This window comes from Rhinolophus hipposideros (genome assembly GCF_964194185.1).
Source record: "Rhinolophus hipposideros genome assembly, chromosome: 15".
Taxonomy (NCBI): domain Eukaryota; kingdom Metazoa; phylum Chordata; class Mammalia; order Chiroptera; family Rhinolophidae; genus Rhinolophus; species Rhinolophus hipposideros.
In genome coordinates this window covers 13,414,810-13,442,000 of record NC_138061.1, presented here as the reverse complement: position 1 = coordinate 13,442,000, position 27,191 = coordinate 13,414,810, and the positions used below count along the sequence as shown (strand labels likewise).

Here is a 27,191-nt window from a genome sequence, read left to right as displayed (position 1 = left end):
ACACAGAAAACTCTTAATCTTACATTCAACCCCTCCACCCCCCACCCCCAAATTTCATCCAATTTATTCCATGAAAATCCTCGCAGTTTATAAATGCACACATTCTACATGGAATGATCCTGACCTGGTAAACATCTTACAAACCTTAAGATGGCAAAAATGGAAAGTGATCTTGGAGAATGGATGTTTTCCCCAGGTCCCTTCATAGAACCTGATCTTTCAAGACTAGTTCTTGAAAGACCTATTATAATTTATTGACACCAATAGACGTTGTAACTTAAACCTTCCAATAGTTTGAGATAAACACTTTAAAAATCGTTTTGATGTTCATGGGCTCTCTTGATGGACTGGATGTTATAGAGGCCAAGGGATTTTTAAAAGCTTTCAATAGGTAGCATTTTCCATATCCTCTAACACATGCTAGTTAAGATTCACATTGCTAAGTGGCAACAGTCTCTATTAAAGCATAATTCTACGTGAGGATTTCTGGCAATCCAACGCTACCTTGAGTGAAGAGTTTACATGACCTGATTTAAAACATTTTCCACCCAATATTCACAATTCTTTTTTCAAACGATGTGGCTATAAATAACATAAAACACTAGGTTCCATTTTTGAAAAGGAATAAAGTTACTATAATTAATGCTTAAAATGCCATCTTCCAAATGACAATGGGAACATCACGGTCCTATTCATTTTTGGTAGAAAGCTGTTTGCCCAAATGAAGGCCAATGTCAGCTTCAGCCACACCCCTCTCGTCACCACCCATTGTCTTGAACAAGGCAGCCCCTCCTCCAGACCATACTTTTCAGTCCTGGGAAGGTTATTAGAATTTTCTGAAGCATGCATGCTTTGTCATATCTTACCCCTTTCTTGGCAACAGCCCCAGACCACTGAGCTCTAGCCTCTGACCACTTGTGTCCACTTGTCCTGCTACCAGCAACGGTTCCACTAGCCAGCACACTGCTTGTCACCAGATCAGAGGTTTTCAGGGGTCGGTACCGTGTCCTATAGACCTTCCCACCCTCCATGGCCTAGCAGTGACTGGATAGATGATAGATGCTCTATAAACTTTTCACATGGTAAAGATTTAACGGCCATCAAGGGTCAATAGTCCCAAGTTGATTTGTGCAAAAATTAAGTGAATTTTAGGAAGAAAAAAATGCAAATCTGCTTTTTGGAATAATGAAGTCCACGTAGTTGACTTTTGTCACTAAAATTAAGAGATTGTTGTATTTTCATCCTTTGTCAACTCAAGCTTCTCTTCCTGAAGAGGTGGGGGGAGGGGCTATCCCGACCACCTGCCCTTCTTCCCACCACAAACCCATGGAGGTTCTCCTGTTGCAAGCTCACCTTGTTCACGCAGCTTTTTATTATCCCATTATTACACCAATCACAGTTAGTAAATCATACTTGTATGATTATTTGGACATCTGATTAGCACCCTTAGTCCATTTGGGCTGCTATAACAAAATACCATAGATTGGGGTGGTTCATAAACACCAGAAATTTATTTCACATAGTTCTAGAGGCTGGGAAATCCAAGGTCAAGGTGCTGGCAGGATCAGTGTCTGCGACACACTATCAGCATCTGCGTTTTCTAAACGTTCCCAATTTCACTCATGTACCACCTTCATTATTGCTGGCCATCATTTTGATCTACCTATTCTATTTCCCTGCTGTTTTTTTAAAATCACTTTTATTAAGTACAATTATTTTAAAAGGCAAATGTATACCACAACTGTAAATCCAAAACTTCAGTGTCATTTCCCCTATATGTAAAGAATCTATAGAAATAAACAATAAACAGTATAATTAAATTTGAGCTTTGATACCATTGTCTGATCAAGGCATTGGGCCTGGCAGCTGTTTTCTCTTTGTTATAAAGACCTTCTGCATGAAATAAGAAGGATTGAAAAACGGATTGAAAATAACTTTTTCGCTGTGTGAGAAATTCTTTATCTGGGAACCACAAAAGTCAAGTTTTTTCTTCTCGCACATAGACAGACATTAATTGAAATCACGTCTCAGTGACCTGAAGTTAATATTTTGGAAATAATGGTCTATAACTGGTACACCACCACTAGTGCTCTAGTGAACCACAGTGATAAAGCTTTCATTTATTCAGTTAACAAGTATGGATTGCCTATGGCAAGCTAGGCTTTTTTCTTAGGACTGTTGATACAAACTTCCTGCCCTATTGGTGCCTACATTCTAGTGAAGGGAGACAGGCAACGAACAAACAAATAAACCATACACAATTTAAACTGTATATAAATATGTATATTTATATATACACAGGTAGACACATACACATCTGTACATATCAGATGGTGTCAAAAGATGACCTCACTGATAAGTGACACGAGAAGAGACCCAAAGAAAATGAGCGAGGGCACCAGGCACATATCCAGATAAAAAGGAACAGTAAGTGCAAATGTCCTAAGGCTCTTTGGTGCTTGGTTTAAGACTGATTGAGCAGGCCAGTGGAGCTCAGCAGAGCGAGCCAGGGGTGAATAGTGGAGTAATAGTGGGGAGGGGCCTTAAAAATCAAATCAAGGTCTTTGGATGTCATGCTGAAAGACTAGGAAATTCTTTGGAAAGGTAACAGGATCTGCCTTTTTTTAAAGGGTCACCTTGGCTATTGCATGGAGAATAAACTGCAGTGGGGTACAAAGACAGATGCAGGGAGACCGGACAAAATTATTGATCCAGGTAAGACACGATGGTGGCTTGAAGCAGGGTGATATCTGTGGGATAGTGATAAATGGTCAGATTTTGTACATACTATGAAGATAGGGCTGACAGGATTTGTTGGTGGATTACTTGCGGCATGTGAGAGAAAAAGAGGAGTTGAAAATGACTCTATGGGTTTTAGCCTGAGCAACTGGGAAAAACGTCTTGACAGCTGCTGAAATTAAAAGACTGGAGAAGAAGAAGGTTAGGCGTGGGGATGGTGCTAGTAATGAGGAGTTTGGTCTGAAATGCCTACTGCAGGTACTGAGAAGGCTTTTGAAGAGACCAGTCAGGATTGCAGGGGAGAGGTATAGAGCTGGTAATCGTCAGAGTACAGACAATACTTAAACCACGAGACTGGATGAGGTCACCAAAAAGTGGATATAGAGATGGGGTCTGAGCACAGGGCACTCATAGGAGACAAAGAGAACCAGCAATATGACTGGTTAAATACTTGCTTAAAAAATGTCTGAGAAAAACCCCAGCCTTCTCCCTCCTCTATCGTGTACACATTCCCATACCCTTTGTTGTAACAAATCATTTTCTTAGAAAATTAGTTCTTTTGTGATCGAGTTGGGTGAACTTCAGCAAGAAATAAGCTTTCATGGACATGAACTTAGAGTTGTCAAGAACTGTAGAGAAGCTGAGCTTTTACTCGCAAACTAACAAGTTAGCTGGTCCTAGGTTTATGAATGCTGGCAGAAGACGTGAAACTCCTGGGTCAGAAGCAGAAGAGTTTATTACTCACAAAACAACAGGTACCACGAGCTTCATATTTGGGACTGGTTCTCCATGTCACTCAAGTCCCCCAGAGGCAAAAGATGCAAGTCTGGCTGGATGTTGCACTTGTAGTGGGTTTGTGTCACAGCTCAGGACCCCAAGCTTAGGAAACCCCAATCTTTTATGATGAGCTGCAAGCAAACCTGTGCAGCCTCTGTTCCAGAGGTGGATCTTATTTGTATACTACTAGACAGCGAACTAATCAGCCGTCCACTTTGGTGGGAAACGCTAGCTCTGTATTTTAAGGCTGTTTGCTGTTCAAACATCACTGAAAAGATAATTCAGAACGAAAAGCTACCAGTGCCTCTGCTCACAAGAGACCCCTGGATAACTGTTTCCCACCAAGAGTAAAAATTATTAAGCAGCGTATTTAGGAGAATTTATGAGCCTTTATACTGTTCCTGCTTGGAATTCAAAACCTTAACTATTTAAAAAATCTAAATTGTATTTATTTGACTAGGTAACATTTTAACATGCTACAACATTTAAAAGAAATATTCAGGATTGTCTTTTCATAAACAAAAGATGGCATGAAAGTGGTTTCTCATTTGCTAGGAGAAGGGAGCATATTTGTATCACACTTATTTTTCTTTTAGCCTGGGTAATTCTGCCTTTTAAATCAGCTTCCAAATGACTAAGATTCTCTAACTATGTAGTAAAAGCCTGAGCTCAACTCTTAGGGGGACATACTTGTAAGGAACTACTTCCTTTTTACTGGAGTTTTATCAGTTTTCTACTGGATCCCCCAACTAACCCACATCTGGTCTGCCAAGTCCAGATGACAAAGTGAAGGGTCTAAACCAGCATAAGAAAGGAAGTAACAGAAGCAGCTTAGCCAAGAGCTGCCTGAATGTATCTCCCGCACAGTTCTCCTATCTGTTATATCTGCCAGGCCAACATGTAGCTGTGTAATCAAAGATAGCTTTTACACTCTTTCTTTTCAGAGGATTGTGTTCCTGTCTAGTAATCATTCGAGGACATAGCATAGCAAGTACTAGTTATACCACGGACTAATTATACCATTGGAAACATTTACTAATTCATGTTCCAAAGAAATAGATGGTTATTGTTTATTCATTCATTCACCTTATTGAACACCTACCATGTCATTCATTGTTTCAGGCACCAGGTATCTAGTTAGTGAACCAAACAGACAAAAATCTCTGCCCTCAAGAAGCTTACTCTCCCATAGACGATAAATATAAATGAATCAAGTATGTCAAAAAATGGCAAGTGTTAACAAAAAGATAAAGCAGGGAGAGGTGTGACATAAGCAGTAGTTGAAATGTTATACAGGATAGTCCGTGAAAGGCTCACTAAAAATAGAAAATTTGGCTAGACAGTCCTTCTTGATTCTCTGGTTTTTTCTAAGTGTGCTAGAACTTTCTGGCAGAAAAAAAAATGGATCTAGTACATTATCCGAAAAAAATGCTCAAGATAAACAATTAATTCTAACAAACAATAAAATGCATCACTATAATAAACAATATATAATATATATTGAATTGAATTGAACTGTAATTCACACTTAAAGAAATACTTAGAAATGACAGACATTTATAGTTTTTCCCTTGTTAGAAGTCATTTCTCCATGGAAGAAAACCGGCACAAATACCAACATGCCTACATCCAACTTGAGACGAATGCCTGTCATTTGTTTTCAGGTTTCTTATTCTCTCAGAGAGCATGTAATACAACTATGATGCAGACAAGGTGATACATTAAAAAGGTGTCACATCACTGGAACAATATCATAGCATGAATGGATAACATTAAAAAACTCCTTTAAATTAGTGGGATGATTGCCACTGAGGGGCAAGGATGAAAAACAAAGCTACTGAGTACTGAAGATAAAGAACGGCTCCATCCAGAACCCGGGAGCCATATTTTACTCCCACGGAGCTATTATAAAGAATAACAGAAGCTTCTGGGGTCTCCTTCCCTTATAGCTATATAATCCATCCATTAATTAAACCACTTTCCTCATCTCATTACTAGATGGGCACGTTTTTCAAGGTTACAATGGGAATTAGGTTCTACTTCCTCCAGATATTGACATTCTTTTTATTTTTTTTTAAATTAAAATTTATTGGGGTGCCAATGGTTAGTAAAATGACATAGCTTTCAAGTGTACAGTTCTATCATACATCATCTATATCTCACATTGTATGTTCGCCACGCAGAGTCAGTTCTCCTTCCATCACCATATATTTTAATTTGACCCCATTTACCCTCTTCTACCACCACTGAATTTTTTTTTTCTTTTTAATGAGGGCATAGCTCACAGTGGCCCATGCAGGGATTGAACCAGCAACCTTGGTGTTATCAGCACCACGTTCTAACCAACTGAGTTAACTGGCCACACCTCCACTGACATTCTTTATTATTCAGTTCCTGTCTTTTGCCCTTTCCCAGGGAAATTTCACACGCAATCATATAACTTTAGCCATTGCCTATATACCAAATACTTTCAAATCCTTCTTCCTAATATAGCACCTCTTGACTGCCAAGCCTACTGAACTCTGGATGTACCACGTGTATTCAGCCTCAGTGGATCCCAAACTGAACTCTCTCCCCAGCACTACCTGTCTAGTGCTCCCATATTTCCTTAGTTGGTGGCAACCGTCTACCTACCCAGGCAGTCCAAAGGGAAACCTAGATTGTAATTCACTCCTCACATATAGTCATCAAATCCTATCAAGCTTAACTTGAATGTCTCTTAACTCTATCCTATATTCTCTTTCACACGTGCTGCTACCTTACCGGATTTCCACTATATCTCCCAAATGGAAGTCTGCATGTGATACATCTCTCCATCACAGCACTTGTGAGTCAGTACCATAAATATTGTTTATTTATATGTCTCTTGAAATACCTCATGAGTTCTTTGAGGACAAACATGGTGTGCTGTCTTTTTCTATTCTCATCACTTAGCATAGTATCTTGCATAGAGTATGTGTTCAATTAACATTTACTAATTGAATAAATGACCCCTGGACCATCAGATCCTAAGCTGTCAGATATTTCAGGAAGTGAGATGGATTTGCCAGCAAAATTCCTGATCACCGACTCTGATCCTGATTGCAGCTAAATCTGTGAAGTCATGGTCTGGTCACTGGTTTCAGTTTGTGCTATGAACTCTTATTCCTCTGCACCAACCCCTTCCCACCTTTGTATTTGTCTAGCCCTTGTGTAAGATAGATACTCTTTTCCTTCTCCTTGCAGAACCCATTCTTAGTAAAAGAGTTCATCTCTGCTTTTTATTCCCACAGGTATTTGCATTTTAGGACTTTCTTTCTAATTGTGGAGAGCAATCCCTGGTACCATTCAAGAACTATGAGGCTTTGGCAACATGGTATGTGTGTGAAGGAGAGCAGGCTGGGAGGGAAGAGGGTTCTGGCTGGACCCCTAATCACAGTCAGAACCCACAGTTTCCTTCTTTGCACTTAGCCAGCTGGGACCAAAAGCCCAGGCTTATTTTAACAAGTGCTCTCCACCCTAAATTCTCTGTCGCAGGACACTAGGTCACTATCTGAGCATGACACCTCTACTTTAGCTGTAACAGGAAGAAAACAAAAGAGATGTTTTAAGACTCAGCTGGAGTCTGGGCCACTTAGGCTAGGAGGAAGATTGCATTCTTTGAAGGAAAGATTTGTTTCTTGGGGGAAATCATCCTGGTAGACTTACAGAGCAGACACCCTGGGGAAATTTAGAGTCCTGATCTGACAGTGAGGGAGAAGAAACTGGGGTCCTTGGGACAGAGGGGAGAAGGGTCTTTGTAGACAGAGGAAGCCCTGCTAACATGGTGGCAGGTGAGGTTTTGAATTAAGTATGAGAAATGGCCCTGGTCTGTGCTTTCTGCTCAATTTTCTTGTAAACCTAAACCTGCTCTAAAAATTAAAATCCATTAGTTTAAAAAGACAAAGGAAGAACGAAAGAAAGAAAGAAAAAGAAAGGAAGGAAGGAAGGAAGGAAGGAAGGAAGGAAGGAAGGAAGGAAGGAAGGAAGGAAGGAAAGAATGAATCCTGGCCAATGAGAAATTTCTTCTTCTGAAGATGGCCTGAGAAAATTAGAGCAGTTGTTGCCTATTCTGTGCTATAACTTCCCTCTGTTACCCCAAACCTTCAGTAAATTGTGCTCAAAATAGCTGCCTGTGTTAGTGACACTTTGGGAAAAGGAGGAAGAGGAGTCATGTTCAGTGTCAGGTGAAGCAATGCAAAAGACATAGAACTGATAAAGGGAGACAAAGAATTCTGTGCTGGAGGAAATTTGGAGCCAGAGAGACCCACAAGAATGAAAACCTTGAGGAATCTCCAGAACAATGCTGTCCTATGCTGTGGCCACTCACTACATGTGACTATCAAGCACCTGGCATGTGACTATGCCAAACTGAGGTGCGCTGAAAAAAATCATAAAGAATGCCAAACATCTCAAAACTTTTTATATTAATTATATGCTGAAATGGTAATATTTTGGGTATGTAGTGATACATAAAATATACTATGAAAGTGGACTACACCTGTCCCTTTCTACTTTTTAATATAGCTATTAGAAAACTTAGAATTACATATGTGGTTCATATCATATTTCTGTTGGACATCAGTGCTCTAGAATCTTGGGGAAAAGGCATGAACTTGCTAGAATAGGAGGTATGAGGAACTTAAATCACTTTCTCTGAATATTAAAGAAAGGGGTGGCCCAGAAACTGGGAGACATCAGACAGTAGACATTGACAGATTAAATATGACAAAATACAAATTTACCAGAATAGATGACATTTCTTTTAGTAAAGTTTTGTTATATTAAAAATAATTCCTACTATAAGTGCTCTCAAACTACGATGCAATTTATGCAAAAATTCAACTTTTCCGGTACACATTGATAGCATGAAACAGAGTATATGGTACAACTTTCCAACATAAATAAGTCCTTGAATTTACACTCAGTCCTTGAATTTAAACTAGAAGAGAAAACAAGCAAGGAAGTCCACCCCACAGGGCTAGATGAATATGTCTTCTATACCCTACTGTGTGGAAGAGTGATGGCCCACAACTGACACCAACACTTTGTACTTTCAACAGAAATACAAAATGCATACAGGGCTGCAACCATTTACAGATTGTATTTATTTCACACTGAATTTCCCCCTGGAGCCACGTCTCGGGAAATTTATGAACAAAAAAATCAAACCAAATAGAATGCCTAACTCCAAGTTAGCCAAACTGGACGTAACCAGAAAATACTTTTTCTCTGACATGCTACCTAAGAAGCTCCAATGAAGTACTTCTGGGCTGTATGTTACACATATCAATGGGTATATGTTTGTGGAACGTGCAAACCTCAGACCTGCGGATGTTTAAATACCACACAGTCTAGCCTAGTCTCTATTTGCCAGACAAGGATGTGGAGCCATAGAAACACAGGTAACTTGTCTGAGATCACAGAGCTGCTTAGTGGCAGTGGCTGGACTCAAGCCACACAGAGTCGCAGAGCAGTCAGGACCCTGTCTGTGATGCTGACGTTTCCTGATGACCAGCTTGGGTTGTCTGAAAACTGGGCATTTATTGTACTTAGAGGGGTAAAATGCACATGATGGCCTTTGTAATTTGTATCATGCTCAATGGGAGTTAAGCTTTTGCCTGCCCTTCCTCTTCCATCTTCTCACCCGAACTATACACTAGTGATCTTTCTCCTGAAAAGTTTATGCTCAGTGAAGGAAAGAGCCATGGACATCATCATAAAAGCTCTACGCCTCCTTTTTTTCATGCACTTGAGGGTGTCTAGGCTGCCTGGAGTCTATTTGACAGCCCCTGTGGTCATGGATGGATGGCTTTAGATGGCAATGCTAAGCCTTTGTACCCTAAGAGACTTAAAATACAACACGGTTTCCAGGGATGAGGGTGGGTACCATGTGCAGAGCACAGAGGAAAGCTATACAGCAGGGTCATAGTCTCGTCCCTCATCCATCTCTCTTCTTCCCTCCCTCAACCTCACCCTGAGCTCCTCAGACATGCCATCAGCTCAAGTAACCTATTTCTCAAGTAAACACATAGAAACCACTCTCTTTTTTTGCCTCACTCAGCCAGGCCCTGGCACCAGGATAACAGGTCAGCATATTTCAAACCGAGATGCCAACAGTTACAAACCCCAAAAAGTACGCTTGTTAATGGAAATCAACCTCAAATTGGTAGCTTCTTGGATGAGATGTGTTTTTCTGCTTGGAAGTCTTCCAAGTGTTCTGGCTTAATTCTTATTTCTCAATAGCACACACACACACACACACACACACACACACACACACACACACACGTCCGACAGGAACCAGTGACTAAGCACCTCAATATTATGAGTTTTCCAGCCCTCCTATAAATAATGGCTGTTGGGACAAGGTGACTTTGTGGTAGGAGTCTTCCATTTCTGAGGAAAAGAAATATAAAGTACAAAACACAGAATTGCATTTTCACTGCTCTTCCACAATTAGTTCCCCCTCCTAGGATCAGAGACAACAGTGAACACCCAAAAACCTGTGCACCATTGGTCTTGGGGGCACTTGGTTTCCCCTTTGAGTCTAGTCCAATTCCAAATTAGGGAAGATAAGTGATTCCTGGGCTTTTGAGTGCATTCACCTATCATCCAGTGACCTAATGTAGAGTTAGGAGATGGGGCAGACCCCAAGGCAAGCACTGATTGTGACACACCACTAAGCCAGGAGGCTGGACACACCATACCTTTGCAGGTGAAACATTTGATGTGGAAATGTTTGGTCTGGACCCGAAGCACTTCACCCTTGCATGGCTCTCCGCATTTATGGCAGTGAATGACAGGCTTCTCGGATGGGTGGTGCGGGTCTTGAGGGTGGGCCACTGAAAGAAAAACAACAAAAGATCTATGTGAGCAGAAAGCATTCCTGCAAAAGAGGTCATCATAGGCATGCATAAGTATGCCCATAATTTTTGTATCAAATGAGCCACATGTCGATTCAATAAGTGTGCATTGAGTCCCACCCCCTCATGCCATAATCATGGGGATAGGCAGATAAATAGGAAAGTTGTGGCTTTAACAGTCCAGTAGGGCAAACACTGGGCATGTTCCTTTGGGAGCCAGCCGTTCTCTTTCTTCCTCCCAAACTTCTCTAGGACGATGTAACTGGATCATGAAATATATGATCTTGTTTGTTTGGTTCAGTGTTTTGTAATATATAGTTGCAACATGTCTTTATCTTGATTTAGAAAGCACCTTTCAGCAAGGAGGTCATGAAACTGTACATTCCTTGAGGATGGGGACCTTTTCTTAAAGTTCGTACTGTTCTCCCCATTTCCACTTCTCCTCCTTCCTTTAGCTCCTCAGAACCCAGAGGAATGCTCAGGCTCCAAAGGATTTAGTAAATGATTTTTTATGATTAGTGAGTAAAATGCAAGCTAGTTTCTTGTCTATTCTACCAGAGTCATTCCTACGCTTATCTTGGCCAAAAGGCCGACACAACACCAGAGTCATTCCCGATTTTAATTGGCAACTCCTTTTACCGTTGGCTGGAGGCCTATGACGAGTCTCCTATTATGTGCACAGTCCCTGATACACACACTGCAGGCATTATTTTAAAAAAAAATTAATTAGGGACCACGTGACTCTCTCTGAACCTCAGTTTCCTCTCCTGTAAAACAAAGGGGTTTGGGATACGATTTCAAAGGTCTATTCAGGCTCTAAAATCATGTGATGGGGCTTACAGGGACTATTCTCTCAGTCTCCGGAGTATGCCCGGCAGAGAAGATCACCAGTGCCCTGCAGAAATAGGATTTACAACCTCCCCTTCCCAGAGGGCTAAGGGAGACGTCAGCGCGAGGACACCTGTGGCCTGAAGCTAACCAAGGGTCTTCATTCAAGTTGCAGTTGCTCCAGCCAGAGAAGGCGGTGGCCCTTTTTGCTATTAAGTTAATTTTCTGATCTGGGTCCTCAGAAGGTGGAACCATGTGATATATAAAAACGTATTCCATAAGTAGCTACGTGAGCATGGTATGAGACAAGAACAATGAACCTAAAATTAATCAACCAACACAAAGAACAAAGGTGATTTTATCCCCCCTCTCAAACAGTAACACCGAGGTGGGCAGGGGGAGATGTGGGCAGATGTTGCTGAAACTCCATTTCGAAAGCACCTACAGAAGGAGCTCGCCATACACCACAAGCATAATAGCGCATTGTTTCTCGCAGACCGCTGCCACACTCCCATTTCGCCTGGAAAGAGTTTGAACAGGACAGTCCAAGTAATCCATTACCAGCGAAAGCCTGAGAAACAAGGTTCTTCTTGTGAGGTTGAGACTAGGAGCAGATATAGTTTCGGGTTAAACACCTGATCCGAGTTCTCTGCTGGACCCCAGGAGTGTCCAGCAAAGGGACCAACATTGCGATACACCCTGTACTTCCTTATCTAGCTGCTGGGATCTGTCTTGGAAACCTGTGTGTACAAGAGCCAGTATATCTAAAGGAATGAAGGAGGGGCACCCTTTCAAGATCTCTAAACAACCACTGACTTTTACAGTCATGTAAACAAGGCCAAAAATCTATCACCTGAGCATTAAAAAAACAGCTTTACTTAACAATATATGCTTCAGCTGCTAATGGAAATTATGTGAGTTTTTTTTTTTTTAAGTTAATCCCTGCTTTCTATAAGAACAGAGGAAAGTAATATTTATTGAGCATTACTAAATGCCAAGTATGGAGCTAGGTGCTTACACACAGCCCCCCCCCCTCTAATATTGTTCCCATTTGACAGATGAGAAAATAGAGCCTGAGAGAGGTTGAAGAGTCTACCCAAGTAACGGTAAGTGGAAGCTCAAAGATCTGCACCCAGGCCTTCCTGACCCAAGCTCATGTTTCTCCCGTGCTATTTGTCTAAATCAGAAAATTGTTGTAAGTCAGGTAACGATTCTTATGAGTCAGACAACAATTTATTTAGCCGAGCTCAAGTGCAGTTCTAGAAGCAGCAGCTAGGACCCAGCTTACAAAGGGAACACACATAGTGTGTGCGATGATGGCGTCACTAGTTGGGCATGGTGCCCACGTGGCAATCCCCAAGGTGGCTCTGCCTATGCCCCCATCTGAAGCCCCAGGCCTGCCTCGTATTGAAATGCAGATTCTTCAGCCCTGCTGACGTGAGTTGGGCGATCAGTTCAGTGAGTTCCTCAGGTGATTCTTACGCATACTACAATTTAAGTGTTATTTCTTAGAATTTAAACAATAAGACACAGCAAGTTACAGACCAGAGTGAGAATGAAAGAAATGATCCCAAAGACCATCCTCTTCAGAAACAACATTGAACATAATGGATCTCTTGACTATAAGGGAGAACGCATGTTGGGATGAGAAACTGCACTGCAGTTTCCTTTGACTCTTGAATTTTTTATAGCTAAGCGAGCAAGCCATGCTGAGTAATGATGAGGGAAGGAAAATATCATTTCACTTCTTGGCTCTTCGCTTTGTCTGAACGAAGGTGCCAGTGTAATTGCTGGCACCAGCCACAAAGGTCAGCGTTGGGATCAGCATTTGTATTTTGCAAGCATCTCCCTTTGGAAATATAGATTGCACTGCAAAGTCCTCCATGTCCAGAGACGACCTTTGCTTTCACCCCAGGCTGGGCAGACACTCTGTCGTGACTACTTGCCTTTCCATCATCCATCAGCCCAGGCAGACACATGTCAGGACAACCCACTATGAAGACATGGGCTGTTCTTGTTAGAGAAGGACAGAACCAAAGACCAAAAGAGACTCTATGTTTATTTCATCCCAACTCAAATCAGCATAGACAAAAGAATCTCTTTATTTTTAAAGGTTAATAAAGAGTTTCGTTTTACATAACAGCCTTCGGCAGTTTGGTTAATACCGAACGTATGTTCCTTGGCTCAATTCTACATTTTTGAAATATGCTGAGTTAGTCGCTATGTAGCAATGACAGTAATTCCACACTGCTCGTATATGCCAGCTGGCTCTGTTGCTAATTTTTACTTGGTCACTCCATCTTTCAGAGCCTGGGTGGTCCCCATTTATTCTACTGATAGGGAAACTGAAGTGCAAAGAGCTTACTTACATTCTTTGCCCAAAGTTACTAGCAAATTCTCAGCAGGCGTGCACTTAGCTCTGGGGCTTCCCAACTCTTTGTACTGGACCACGTAGTCAGTGATTTACCCTGAAACTTGGGCTGACATGGTTAAAAATCTTCTGTGGCTCATCAATTCATTGTTAAAGCAAGAGTGTTGCAATGAAAACCAAAAGGCATGGTTGTAGACACTCTGAATAATGAGGAAATACATGAAGAACCAAGGGCTGATGTGCCTGAAAAGGTAAAGGGATACCTTCACTGCAAAATATCTAGTTTGGAGGGTTTCTGGCTACTCAGATAAAATAGCATATTGCAAGCCTGAGAAGCTGCACTGTGGTTTTTCACAGTCAGGCAAAGCAGGTCATATCCCTGAAACTCAGTGCCGGACAGGAACCAAAAGTTCCATTTTGGATGCATTACTTTTGAAATGCCTATTAGATAGCTCAGGTGATGAGACTGAGGCATTGAAACCATTAAAGAAATCCCAGTAACCTTCAGTGCCCCCACGCAGAGGCCATTACAGGCTGTAAGAGGAAGGTCACCAAGATTAGGCAGAGCCTTTCCTTCTCATACAGAAGCAGCCACATCTGGCCCCAGCTACCTCCGTCTGAGGGACAGACATGGAACTAGAGCACCAGAAACACAACATTTGAGCAAGCATAGTTGAAATAAAAATCTCCTTAGCAGGTGATAGAGTACTCAGTATGAATGAATTAGAACATGCCCCAGGTGATATGCATCTCCCAGATAATTTCCCCTTCAGGTGCCCTTCTCTCAGTAGCTCCATCACTCCCTCAGTCAGCCTTTGAAATCACACCATTCTGTAGGTTTGATGGCTTTCACAGCCCTTACATCAGCACCATCTCCTTTCACTCTCCCAAGAGCTCTGTGAGGTAGGAAGAACAGGAACTGTCAGCTCCATTTTCCAAACAGGCACACTGAGACTCAGAGGAACAAAGTGACTCATCCAAGGTGACAGCCAAGCAGTAAACGTATGCGGTGCTCTTCATACCCACACAATCCCCCAATCACTGACGTCTGGAACCTTGTAGTCATGCTTGATCCCACCCTCTTTTTCATCTCCCATTAAATTCTTTCCACTCTTACATCCCTTAGTCTTCCCTTCTCTCACCACCATGAATCCAGCCCTCACCCGCTTTTTCTCAGATTGCTGCGAGCTTCCTACTCCCTGACTCCTTCTTCTCTAATGCAAAGAGTAGTCCACTCCCCACTCCTCAAGTGTGGGCTGCGCTTGGTGATGTCTTTCCAAAGAGGATGGTATGGAAAGAGGGCGGAAAAGTAACTTTACAGTGGACAAATCTGACAAATACTCCCTCGGTCAGGAGATCAATGTCTATAGTGACAGTCATGTGACAGTCATGCTGATAGTATGTAATTTGATATGATGTAATAAAAATTGGTACTTTGCCTGTGTGATTCTTCCAAAAAACCCATAATCCTAGTCCCCATAATCATGAGAGAATTCCCAAATTGAGGGACATTCTACAAATACCTGACCAGTACTCTTCACAATTGTCAACATCATGAAAAACAAGGAGGAAAATCCTCTTCCGACATGACGACTAAATGTAATGTGGTACCCTGGATGGAATCCCAGAACAGAAAAAGAACAGCAGATGAAAACTAAGGAAATAGGAATAAAGTATGGACTTTCATTAACAATGGATGGATATTGGTTCATTAACTATAAAAAAGTATGTTAATGTAAGCTGTGACTACTGTGGGCAACTAGGTGTCGGGTATATGGAAACTGCACTACCTTCTCAAGTATTTTCTGTAAGTCTAAGACTGTTCTAAAAAATAAAGTTTATTAAAATAAAAACAAAGAAACTTTTTAAAAAATTTATTGGGGTGACAATTGTTAGTAAAGTTACATAGATTTCAGGTGTACAATTCTGTGTTACATCATCTATAAATCCCATTGTGTTCACCACCCAGAGTCAGTTCTCCTTCCATCACCATATATTTGATCCTTTTTACCCTCATATCCCTCCCCCCACCCCCCTTACCCTCTGGTAACCTCTAAACTATTGTCTGTGTCTATGAGTTTTTGTTTCTCATTTGTTTGTCTTGTTCTTTTGTTGTTTTTGGTTTATATATCACATTTCAGTAAAATCATAGGATTCTCTGCTTTTTCTGTCTGACTTATTTCGCTTAGCATCATACTCTCAAGATCCATCCATGTTGTCACAAATGTTCCTATATCATCTTTTCTTACTGCCGAATAGTATTCCATTGTGTATATATACCACAACTTCTTTATCCATTCATCTATCGAAGGACATTTTGGTTGTTTCCATGTCTTGGCCACCATAAACAAAGCTGCAATGAACATTGGAGCACACGTGTCTTTATGTATAAATGTTTTCAGATTTTTTGGGTAGATACCCAGGAGAGGGATTGCTGGGTCATATGGTAATTCTATTCGTAATTTTTTGAGGAACCTCCACACTGCCTTCCATTACGGCTGCACCAGTCTGCATTCCCAACAGTGTATGAGGGTTCCTTTTTCTCCACAGCCTCTCCAACACTTGTTACTATTTGTCTTGTTGATGATAGCCATTCTGACTGGGGTGAGGAGAAATCTCATTGTGGTTTTTATTTGTATTTCTCTGATGATTAGTGATGTTGAGCATTTTTCCATATGTCTATTTACCATTTGTATGTCGTCTTCGGAGAAATGTCCCTTCAGGTCCTCTGTTCATTTTTCAATTGGGTTGTGTTTTTCTGTTGTTGTTGAGCTTCATGAGTTCCTTGTATATTTTGGATATTAGCCCCTTATCGGAGGCACTGTTTGCAAAAATCTTCTCCCATTCAGTTGATTGCCTCTTTATTTTGTCGATGGTTTCTTTTGCTGTGCAGAAGCTTTTAAGTTTCATATAGTCCCGTTCGTTTATTTTAGCTTTTACTTCCATTGCCTTTGGAGTCAAATTCATAAAATGCTCTTTGAACCCAAGTTCAAATAAGTTTAGTACTATGTTTTCTTCTATGCAGTTTATTGTGTCAGGTCTTATGCTTAAATCTTTGATCCATTTTGAATTAATTTTGGTACATGGTGACAGATAGCAGTCCAGTTTCGTTCTTTTGCACGTGGCTATCCAATTCTCCCAGCACCATTTATTGAAGAGGCTGTCTTTCCTCCATTGTATGTTTTTAGCTTCTTTGTCAAAAATTATCTGTCCATATTTCACACTTGATCTTAGCCAAAAGGCCGAAAGCTATATCTATCCATATTTATGTGGTTTTATTTCTCGGTTCTCAATTCTATTCCATTGGTCTACGTGTCTGTTTTTCTGCCAATACCATGCTGTTTTGATTATTGTAGTCCTAAAGCTAAAGTCAGGGAGTGTGATACCTCCAGTATTGTTCTTTTTTCTTAGGATTGCTTTGGCTATTCGGGGTCTTTTGTGGTTCCAGACAAATCTGATGATTTTTTGTTCTATTTCTTTATAAAATGCCATTGGGATTTTGATGGGGATTGCATTAAATCTGTATATTGCTTTGGGTTATATGGCCATTTTAACTATGTTGATTCTTCCAATCCATGAGCACGGAATGTCATTCCATTTCTTTGTGTCTTCTTCAATTTCTTTCAAAAATGTCTTATAGTTTTCAGCATATAGGTCCTTCACATCCTTGGTTAAGTTTATTCCTAGGTATTTTATTCTTTTTGCTGCAATTGCAAAAGGAATTGTTTTTTGTATTTCTTTTTCTGAGATTTCATTGTTAGTATATAGGAATGCAATGGACTTTTGTACGTTGATTTTGTAGCCAGCAACTTTACTGTATTCGTTGATTGTTTCTAACAGCTTTTTGGTGGATTCTTCAGGAATTTCTATATATAGCATCATGTCATCTGCAAAGAGTGATAATTTAACTTCTTCATTCCCAATTTGGATGCCTTTTATTTCTTTCTCTTGCCTGATTGCTCTGGCGAGGATTCCCAACACTATGTTGAAAAGCAGAGGTGATAGGGGACAGCCCTGTTGTGTTCCTGAATGTAGAGCAAAGGGCTTCAGTTTTTCACCATTAATTATGAGATTAGCTGAGGGCTTGTCATATATGGCCTTTATTATGTTAAGGTATTTTCCTTCTATACCTATTTTATTAAGTGTTTTAATCATAAATGGATGTTTTATCTTGTTAAATACTTTTTCTGTATCAATTGATGTAATCATATGATTTTTGTCCTTTATTTTGTTTATGTGATGTATCACATTGATGGATTTGTGGATATTGAACCATCCTTGTGCCCCGGGGATGAATCCCACTTGGTCGTGATGAATAATCTTTTTAATGCATTGTTGTATTCGATTTGCTAGAATTTTGTTTAGGATTTTTGCATCTGTATTCATCAGAGATATTGGTCTGTAGTTCTCTTTTTTTTGTGTTGTCCTTACCAGGTTTTGGTATCAGGGTAATATTGGCCTCATAAAATGAGTTAGGGAGTACTGACTCTTCTTCCATTTTTTGGAAGAGTTTGAGCAGGATTGGTATTAGATCCTCTTTGAAGGTTTGGTAGAATTCACTAGTGAAGCCATCTGGTCCCGGATTTTTGCTTTTGGGAAGGTTTTGGATGACTAGTTTAATTTCCTTGCTGGTGATGGGTCTGTTTAGATTTTCCAGTTCTCCGTGGTTCAGCCTTAGAAGGCTATATGTTTCTAAGAATTTGTCCATTTCCTGTAGGTTATTGAATTTGGTGGCATATAGTCCTTCATAGTATTCTTGGATGATCCTTTGTATTTCTGTGGTGTCCGTGATAACTTCCCCTTTTTCATTTCTGATTTTGTTAATTAGTGTCTTCTCTCTTCTTGGTGAATCTAGCCAAGGCTTTGTCGATTTTGTTAATCTTTTCAAAGAACCAGCTCTTTGTCACGTTAATTTTTTCTATTGTCTTTTTGTTTTGTATTTCATTTAGTTCTGCTCTGATTTTTGTTATTTCCTTTCTTCTGCTGACCTTGGGTTTCACTTGTTCTTCTTTTTCTAGTTCTTAAGGTGTAACAGGTTATTTATTTGGGATTTTTCTTGTTTCTTGACATAGGCCTGTAATGATATAAATTTCCCTCTGAAAACTGCTTTCGCTGCATCCCAAAAATTTTGGTAGGATGTATTTTCATTGTCATTTGTTTCTATGTATCTTTTGATCTCTCCTCTAATTTCTTCTTTGACCCGGTCGTTCTTTAAAAGTATGTTGTTTAATCTCCATGTATTTGTGTTTTTTCCTGCTTTTCTTGTAGTTGATATCCAATTTCAAAGCCAAAAACAAAGAAACTTCTGATAGCTCTCTCAGCCCCAGTCCATGAAGTCTCAAGTTCTCTGCCTAGCATCAGAGATCTTCAGTAACACAGCCCACACTAGCTATTTAGGTATCTAAGGAGGAACTATACTCGGTGAGTACTTGTCACTGTGTTAAGTGGTGTGAAAACGGGCAGGCCAACCCTAAAGCACGCGCACTAACACACCCTATTTGTGTCACATCCAAGTGGCCCTTTCATTGGGCCTGCTGACCACGTTCTGGGCTGTGACCTTCATCTCCCCAGTGCCTTCACTCCCATGGTATGCCTCCGAATGGTTCCTCCTTTCACCTATCTGTCCAGATCAAGCTTGACCCACAGGGCCCAGCCCACGTTCTGGCTCTTCTCTGAAGCTTTCACTACAGCTTCTGTTGATACAATATTTTATTCTCTCCGAAGCCCTTCAGCACTAAACACTGTACTATACTGTCACCCAGCATTTAATTCTCTCCTGTTTTGTGTTTATTTTGCTTTTGTTTCACAATGCATCAACCCTGGCCCTACAAAATCACACGCCCAATGGTCAGTTGCCCCACATTTCTGGGATACTTCTGATTTCACATATGAAACAATCTGAGTTGGTACCTCCGTACGTCTCAGTTCAATGTTGGAGCAGGGAGAATATGGTCACCACCCAATACCACTACTGAAGCATCTCCCACACGAAGCTACAGAATCCTGAATTTATGACATCTCAATAAATAACTCCGATTATAACACCGGTATACTATTATTGTAACAGGTACAATTTGTTGAGCACTTATTATGTCCCAGGCATTGTGATAGCTAATTTATATCCACAATCACAGATAATCCTCACACAGGCCTATTGGGGGCGCTGTCTTATCATTCCTGTATTGCACATGAGGACGCCATCAAGACTGGCTTGAATAGCTTGTTCAAGTACACAGTTCAGCAGTGTGACTGCAAAGCTCACACTCTGAAGCATTGTGTAGGGGATTTCCACAAGAAAGTCTTATCCAGCACAGAAGGAAATCAAGCTCATGCAATGTACTAAATTCTGATTATACAGCTCAGAAGCAGTGAACACTTGGCTGCATAATCCCAAAGGTTACACCTGTCAGTAAATAAGCAGATGGGAAATAACACTTCTAATAGCTGAAGCTATTCCAGGCTGCAGCAGTTTATGGGAAAGGGACACTTACAGGGTAAGGGCGACACGGCAAGAAAACACAGCCTACTCTGTGAGGAGGACCCACCCCAAACCTCCACCCTGAGCAGAGGCCTGGGCTGGAAAACTCTGGGTAGGACTGGTCTGGATGGGCAATCACAAAATGATCTTCTGCTGGTAAGGATGGTTTCTGCTTAAAGACTGGAAACTCATTCCCTCGAGAGTCCACGTTTCAGAGAGACTGCCTCATTAAGTAGGATATTTTCTATGCTTCTACCTCACTAGTTCCCATTTAATTGTAAACACATCACATCAGAGACGTGTTCTCCCCACTCCCACTGCTTCTCTCCACCTCCTACTACCTTTCTTTATGCTAGAATTGTGCTAGTTTGGAGCCTAGGAAACAAAAAATTCAAGAGTTTAAATAAATGCACAGAGTGCTTAATTTGCAGTTTACCTGAAAGTCCATTTCCTGCTGTGGCAAGTGGTAGTTACTTGGAGCTGCACCCTGTTACCCTGTCATTAGTTGTCCAAAATGCTCCCTCTCTTTAATTGGCTTCCACCACCTAATTTTCTTATACCCTGTCAGTTTGGTAATCAGAATTATTACTTGGCACAAAGCACAGGGCTGCCACGGTACAAACACTCCCAGCAGGTGAGCAGTAGGATGACTGGTACAGATTCCTTGCCACTTGTGGCTTTCCACTTGTAAGATGTTCTGATGCTTGCTTTGTCTTTTCTGAGGCAATTCCATAGGTCTTTGCTATTCCTCTAAACATAAAAGACACTGTCAGCAGTTGCTTAGCTGGGCTCCTGATTATAGAAACAGCCCAGGCTCAAATCCAGTTAATCCGATTCTCCCAAGGCAAAGAGGTACTAGGCTTATGATAATTCGACCAGGAAATTTCCTCCTTGGAAATCACATGACACATTTGCCCTGATGTGTTACACATGCCCTCTCTCTCTGACAGTTAATCTCAGAAAGGGATTTAAAATCAGTGTGGTGCCTTCTCCTCCTCCTTCTCAAAGAGTGACTCCCTAGCCACACCTTTGACCTCCCCTAGCCTTTCTCTGACAGCACTTAGTAATGCGACCTAGGAGTACAGTCATTCGTGTAAAGCCCCACCTCTCCTCACCAACAGTAACTAGAAAGCATATCGGATTAGGAGTTCAGAGAGCGCCTCTGGTCCTGCCTCTACCTCCCTGAGACTGTAAAGAGGCTAAGAATACAGGTCCGACTGCACTGGGTGAAGTGGAGACAATGTGAGGTCATCTCCTCGTGGGCACCCCTAAGCACCAGCCTGGCACACAGATGCCCGTGTCAGCTGAATGTCAGCAAGGACTGCCCCTAACCTATATGGGCAAGAATTTCTGAAGTATAACAAAATCCCTTCTGAAATTTTCTACAGCTTTGGAAGGTCACCCCGGGATCTTAAATTGTCACTCCACCAGCAATTCCATTTAGAAATGGATCAAGTCAAACAACTAGGCAGAAGCTTTTGTCTGAACCTGCTGGCAAAACACCACATCTTTATGGATTGCTGGAGAGTCACCTCTGTCCTGATTCCAAGGCAGGAAGGAACCAGGGTGCCAGTGGAACCATTCATAGGAACGCAAGTTCAGAGACAGGATCACCGTCCATTGGCATTTAGGCCTCAGGACCTGAGACAGGGTTTAGCTTATGCAGGACACCACCATTGCCTTCTCCTCCTACTTCCTCACTAACACAGGAAGTCCTGCTCACTACGGTATATGTCTGTTTTTCACCAACACTTCTCCACCCTGGCAAATGTCCTCACTATCATTTCATCTGTGCTGGTCTTTTGGGAAAGAGCCCATAAAAAATAAATAAATAAATAAATAAATTTTGAATAACTCTCAGTTTTATCTCTTTGTCCCCAAGATGGCCTCAGGGTTTTTGAAAATTAATTTGGGGGACGTAATCAATAATGTTGTAAAGATTTTGTTGGGTATCCGATGGACATGCGTCCTATTTGGGAGACCACCTCAGGGATACTGTAGATGCCTGATCATGGCATTGTACACCAGAAACTAAACAATAATGAATGCCAACTATAATTTTATATATATAATGTGATGGCTCGGTGCGAGGTAAGAGGGATAGTGGATGGGGGAGGGGGGTTCACAGTGTGAGGGATATAAATGATGAACGTCTAAGTATTACCTTGTTGTGTACACCTGAAACTAATAAAAAAATTTTTTTTGAATAATACCATCAGACCCAATTCACATCTAATGTGAAAGTTTTCACAGACAGGACTTGTCTAGTGATATGTCAACCCCATATGTCAACCCCAGTCTCAGAGATTTGCCAGAAAATTAGAAACAACAGAATATGCCTATCCCTCACCAATTAGGGTGTTAGGAGCGGCTTACGGGATAGTTAGAAAGAAGACAAGGAGTCTGTGTCTTCAAACACAGTGGCTTTGCACTCATTTGTTCCAACCCTTTGCCCCACAGCAACCAGAATGCTCTTTTAAGGATGTAATTCAAGCAGATCATGTCACAAATTAAGCCCTCCAAGTAGCTTTCACTGCTCCATCCAAGATGTCCTACTGTGGTCACAGAGCCTAGCCACCTCTCCAGTGGCTTCCCATGTCCTCTCCACATGTGCCCTGTCCCTTCCCAGAAGGCTGTCTCCCAACTGCTTGCAAGGCTGGCTCCTCCTCAGTCCAGTCTCACCTTAAAGCAGCTCACATGGCACCTCTCAGAGAGCTCCCCCAGAATCCCCACATGTGTTTACTTTCATTATACTTACTGCCATCTAAACATTCTACCTTGTCTACCACAAGGTAACTGCCATTTTATTCCCAGCCTCTAGCCAGTTCCTGGCGAAGGGCTGTGATCTGTAAACCTATGTCCAATACGCTCATTCATTTGACACGCTACCTTGGCTTTCTGTTTCTCTTCCACAGCCAACAGCCTTTGGGTGAAACCGAAAGTTGGTTGACTACCTTGGGTTTACCAACAGTATCTATCAATTAGGTAATGTTGATGATGTCAATACACTCAACTAATGAGAGGCGATACAAGAGATGCTTAAGTCTCTGACACAGAAAAAACCAAAACCAAACCAAAAGCTGCAGGAATAAGCTTACTGATGCACCAGTCTCAGATGAGCTCTGGTAAGTTTCTCTCTGAATGAGAACCACACAACGAAGCAATTTCCAGCTGAACTGACCTGTGGTGAGTAGTCGAGGTGGCACCAGAGCCTTGGGAAAGCTACATACAGTGTCCCTAGAGCATGATTCAGCAGGGGCTGCAGCAGGGTGGGTAGACAGCTTCTCCGGGAAGAATCCTGAGCCCACCCAACTTCCACCCTCTAATACTTTAAAACTACTCTTCTTATAAGGTCCACACATTCCAGCACCAAATCATTATGAGACATCTCATTTCATTCCACAGCGTAAAGATGAACTAGAGTCGTCCAGCAGTTTACGTGCCCAGGAGATGAGGCGACAAGAACCCAGCAGGTAGGATTCCTCGGTGGCATCCAGTCACAGGTGTCGTGCGGGAGACCCTGCTCGCTGCGCCATGTGTCATGCAGGGAGTCATGCGGGGTCTCAGCTCCCGCTCCCCACATAAGAACGCAGGACATGGTGAAGCCAAAAAGGAACATCCACGGAGCCATAGGTAGGGGAGTCATATCACTATAGTCTCACTGGAGGCTGGGTTGGGGACACAGGAAGCAGGAGCCACATGATCCGCAAACTGCCGTCCGCTTCTCTGCCAACCAACCAACCGCTTGCTAACTGTACTCTGCCGTGCTAACTGCAATCTGCTCTTGCCAGCCACCATCTTCTTGCTAGCCCCCATTTTCTGCTAGCGTAGCCATGGCAGTCATATTAGTGGCCAATGGCTCACTGGTTACAGCTGACGGCCAACTAGCCACAGCTGATGACCATCCAATCTCAGTTGATGGTCATTTACTACCCGAGCCAGCACCTTCCATGTGAGAGCGAGAGCCTGGAAACTGCACTCCTGGCTCTGTCCCCACAACAGGACAGGAGGAATTACTGGCCAGAGGAATCCACTAACGTGGTCCTAACGTAGCGTGGCATGACAAAGCTTAACAAAGTCTTGCTATGTTTGAGGTAAACTGCAAAGAGACCTCCCCAAGGAAGTGGGTGGGCCTTCCCTGGTTCTCCAACTCACCTATCCCAGTTCTGTTTACTTGCCTTGATCCTGACACTAATCTGATTACTAAATTCCATCAATAAACATATTGTCCGGGTTTTCCTCAGACAAGAGGAATTATTATCAGCAAACAATTACTGAGCTCTTGCCAGTGCCAGGCACGGTTTTAAATGCTTTACATGTGTTAATTGATTCAATTCTCACAACAACCCTACAAAGTTAGTATTATGAATATCCTTATTTTCTGGTGAGGAAACCGAGGCGCAAGGATGTCCAGTGACTCACCCGAGGTCACACAGTGAGTAAACAGTGGAGCTGGGGTGTGAACCCAGGCAATCAGGCTGCACAGCTCCCATGCATCAATACAACTTGTTTTTCAGGCGAACCTATAAAATCCTAAAGGCTTAGGGGATAATGTTAGAAAGCCACCAAAGCAAAATGGAACGACAATTTTACCACAACAGACAAATGAGAAAGAGATGGGCATATATGGGGAAGGGCTTTATAAGTTCAGGCTCTGAACTCGTCTCTTCTGAAAATCCTAGCTGAAGGCAGTTTGACACTGCCTTTCCACCTAGTTACAAGTTTAGTTCTTCTCACCACCTACCATCTTCGTCTTACTTTCTCTGTAAGGGATCTTGGGCCCTTCCCTCTGGCTCTCGGCTGTGCACCTATCCTGCTACTTGAACTCTACTGATGAACATTTAGTCAATGAACATTTATTTAGCACCAACTACATGGCATGAGCCCCGTCTGAAGATTATCCACATTTTATCTCATTTAAATTAATCCCGACAATAAAGATATGAAGAGGGTAGTATGGTTTTTCTCCCATACATTTTTATTTTTATCAAAGTTTAAGAAACAAATTAGGCTTATATGCATAAAAAGCGAATGTCTGTAGTACGTGATGGCAAATGCCTACCTACTCCTCCCCGCTCCTCCATAGGCAGATGGGTTCAACTTTTGGTGTTTTTTTCCAGTCATCATCACTGCATTTCTTAACACTGTGCTTCCAAAACTCAGCCATTGCCTATTAACATCCTGCTTTTACTAATATGGCTACCCGGCAATTTTCAGTTATCTCTGGTCAGTGTTTACACTTGGAGAATGTAATTATTTTTCTACTAGACTGTGCAGTGCCTCCTGTGAATAGATTCCCTTTCTTATACAACTTCCCCTTGCCCTGGATTTCATCGTTTCCTTTTCTCTCACTTGCCTAGTTTCTGAGGAACAATCCATCATTTTTTAAAATTTTTATTGTAGCTCTACCAATAATTCTTTCCAATGCTCAGACTGATCAGGTAACGTATCAAACCTCCCCACCTGAAGAGAAAAGTGGGTGTTCTCAGTACCATTTTCACTGAAGAAAAAACCTGAATCTCTCACAAGAGCTTGGCTCTGCATCCTCTGGGAAGTGGCAGAGACATGATTCATCTGACCTCAATCCCAGCATTCACTCGCTGGCAGCACACCCTCTGTGTAAAGAAGACGTGCAGGCCACAGGCTACACAACTCCAGGGGGTGCTGCTCCCCACACAAAGATGAGGATGCTGGCCTGGAGGGAGGGAATGGTAAAAAAGGGGGCTTCCCATCCTGTCTCCAAACACCACTCCTGGTCACCTTGTACTGTACTCATCCCCCCATGCCAAATAGAGTTGTGTGGCTACTCTCTGTTCTAGCTAGCTGCCACTCTCTGTTTGGCTGCATTGCTTGACTCATGTTCAGTAGCTGGCTTCTCTGCCTGCTTATTATGTAAAACCACCATAGCAGAGCTGCCTCCCTGTGGTCCTGTGGTTTTTTTATGGTTGCCATGGCCTTTCCCGAGGGGTCTCTCCATCACAGCAGCTCCTTCCAAAAGTGAGAAGCCACTCTCAGGCTCGTTTCAAATGGCCAAACTCTTTTCGAGTCCTGTTGCGTGACTCAAGATAGAGGCGATGGCAGCCATGCCCTGAACCCAAAGAACGGCCTTTCCTTTCCTGCTGCACTAGAGGCTTACTATGACCACTTGCCTCTGACATTCCCAAGAGAGCGGTGACCTGTCTCCAAAGCCCCTGCATTGTAACCTTTCTGGAAAGGCTCTGTCACAAATGAATACTATCAGCACATGACGCCCAATAGATGGAGGCTGAGAGCTGTTGCACTGATGACAGATAAGATGGTGCATGACAGACCGCCCAGCTCTGAACTTATTCTTCTATCTGTGGCTGTGATGTAAAAGGAAGGGGACCAGGTGATGTCTGAAAGTGATGATGCAGAATTATAGGGAAAAGTTGTTCTAAGTGAAAAAGTCGTTCCAGAAATATCACACTTAGGACTGACGAGGCTTGAATGGGGGTTCCCTTGGGACTTCCTGCTGAACTTCAAGAAGCATCTTACTCTGAATTTAGCAGCTAGGTCAATTCTGCAGTGTATCCAGCACCCAAAAAGATGACACCAAATTCTGGCCAACTTCCATGAAGGATAAAGTGATCAATGAAAGATTCTGAAATTATTTTGTCAAAACTTTTCCAGTTCCAAGTGAAGAAATCCAACATAACCAAACGTACGTATTAAGCACTAAGAGTGTCCAGGATGGAAACATGGTTGCCTAGCAAAGTACCTTACTCTGTTTTCATCCAATAAAACTTTAGTACAGACGTTCTAAACCAGTGGTTTTCAAAATTCAGGTCTTGACCCACTGAAACATGAAATCAGACCAATGGTCATGACCATCATCTTTTAAAAATAAAAGAAGAAAGAAAATAGCAGAGAGTAAAGGTAAGTTGTTTTCTGTGACTTTTGTTTTAGCCATTTATATGCGTATGTGCACCAGTCATGAGTCTTGATGTGTGAAAATGTGTTTTGTTTTTTTTTTTTACTGTGGGTAGGTTTGGTGAGCACTATGTTAAACCTCAGACCACAGGCCCTTCGCTAAGCCCTGCTCACAGGCATGTTTTGTTTGGTTTACACAAAGAGTTTTTTGAAGAGAGAGTTG

General features: G+C 41.9%; 1 protein-coding gene across 21 annotated transcripts in view; it reads right to left on the bottom strand.

The window, feature by feature from the left end:
• ABLIM1 (actin binding LIM protein 1) overlaps positions 1-27,191 on the bottom strand; it is a 270,699-nt gene that overhangs the window by 127,732 nt on the left and 115,776 nt on the right. For all 21 annotated transcript variants that reach the window (XM_081074430.1, XM_081074444.1, XM_081074426.1 and 18 more), the window contains exon 2: positions 10,245-10,379. In XM_081074430.1, the coding sequence (XP_080930556.1) occupies positions 10,245-10,379 (135 nt within the window). The remainder of the gene's footprint in view (positions 1-10,244; positions 10,380-27,191) is intronic.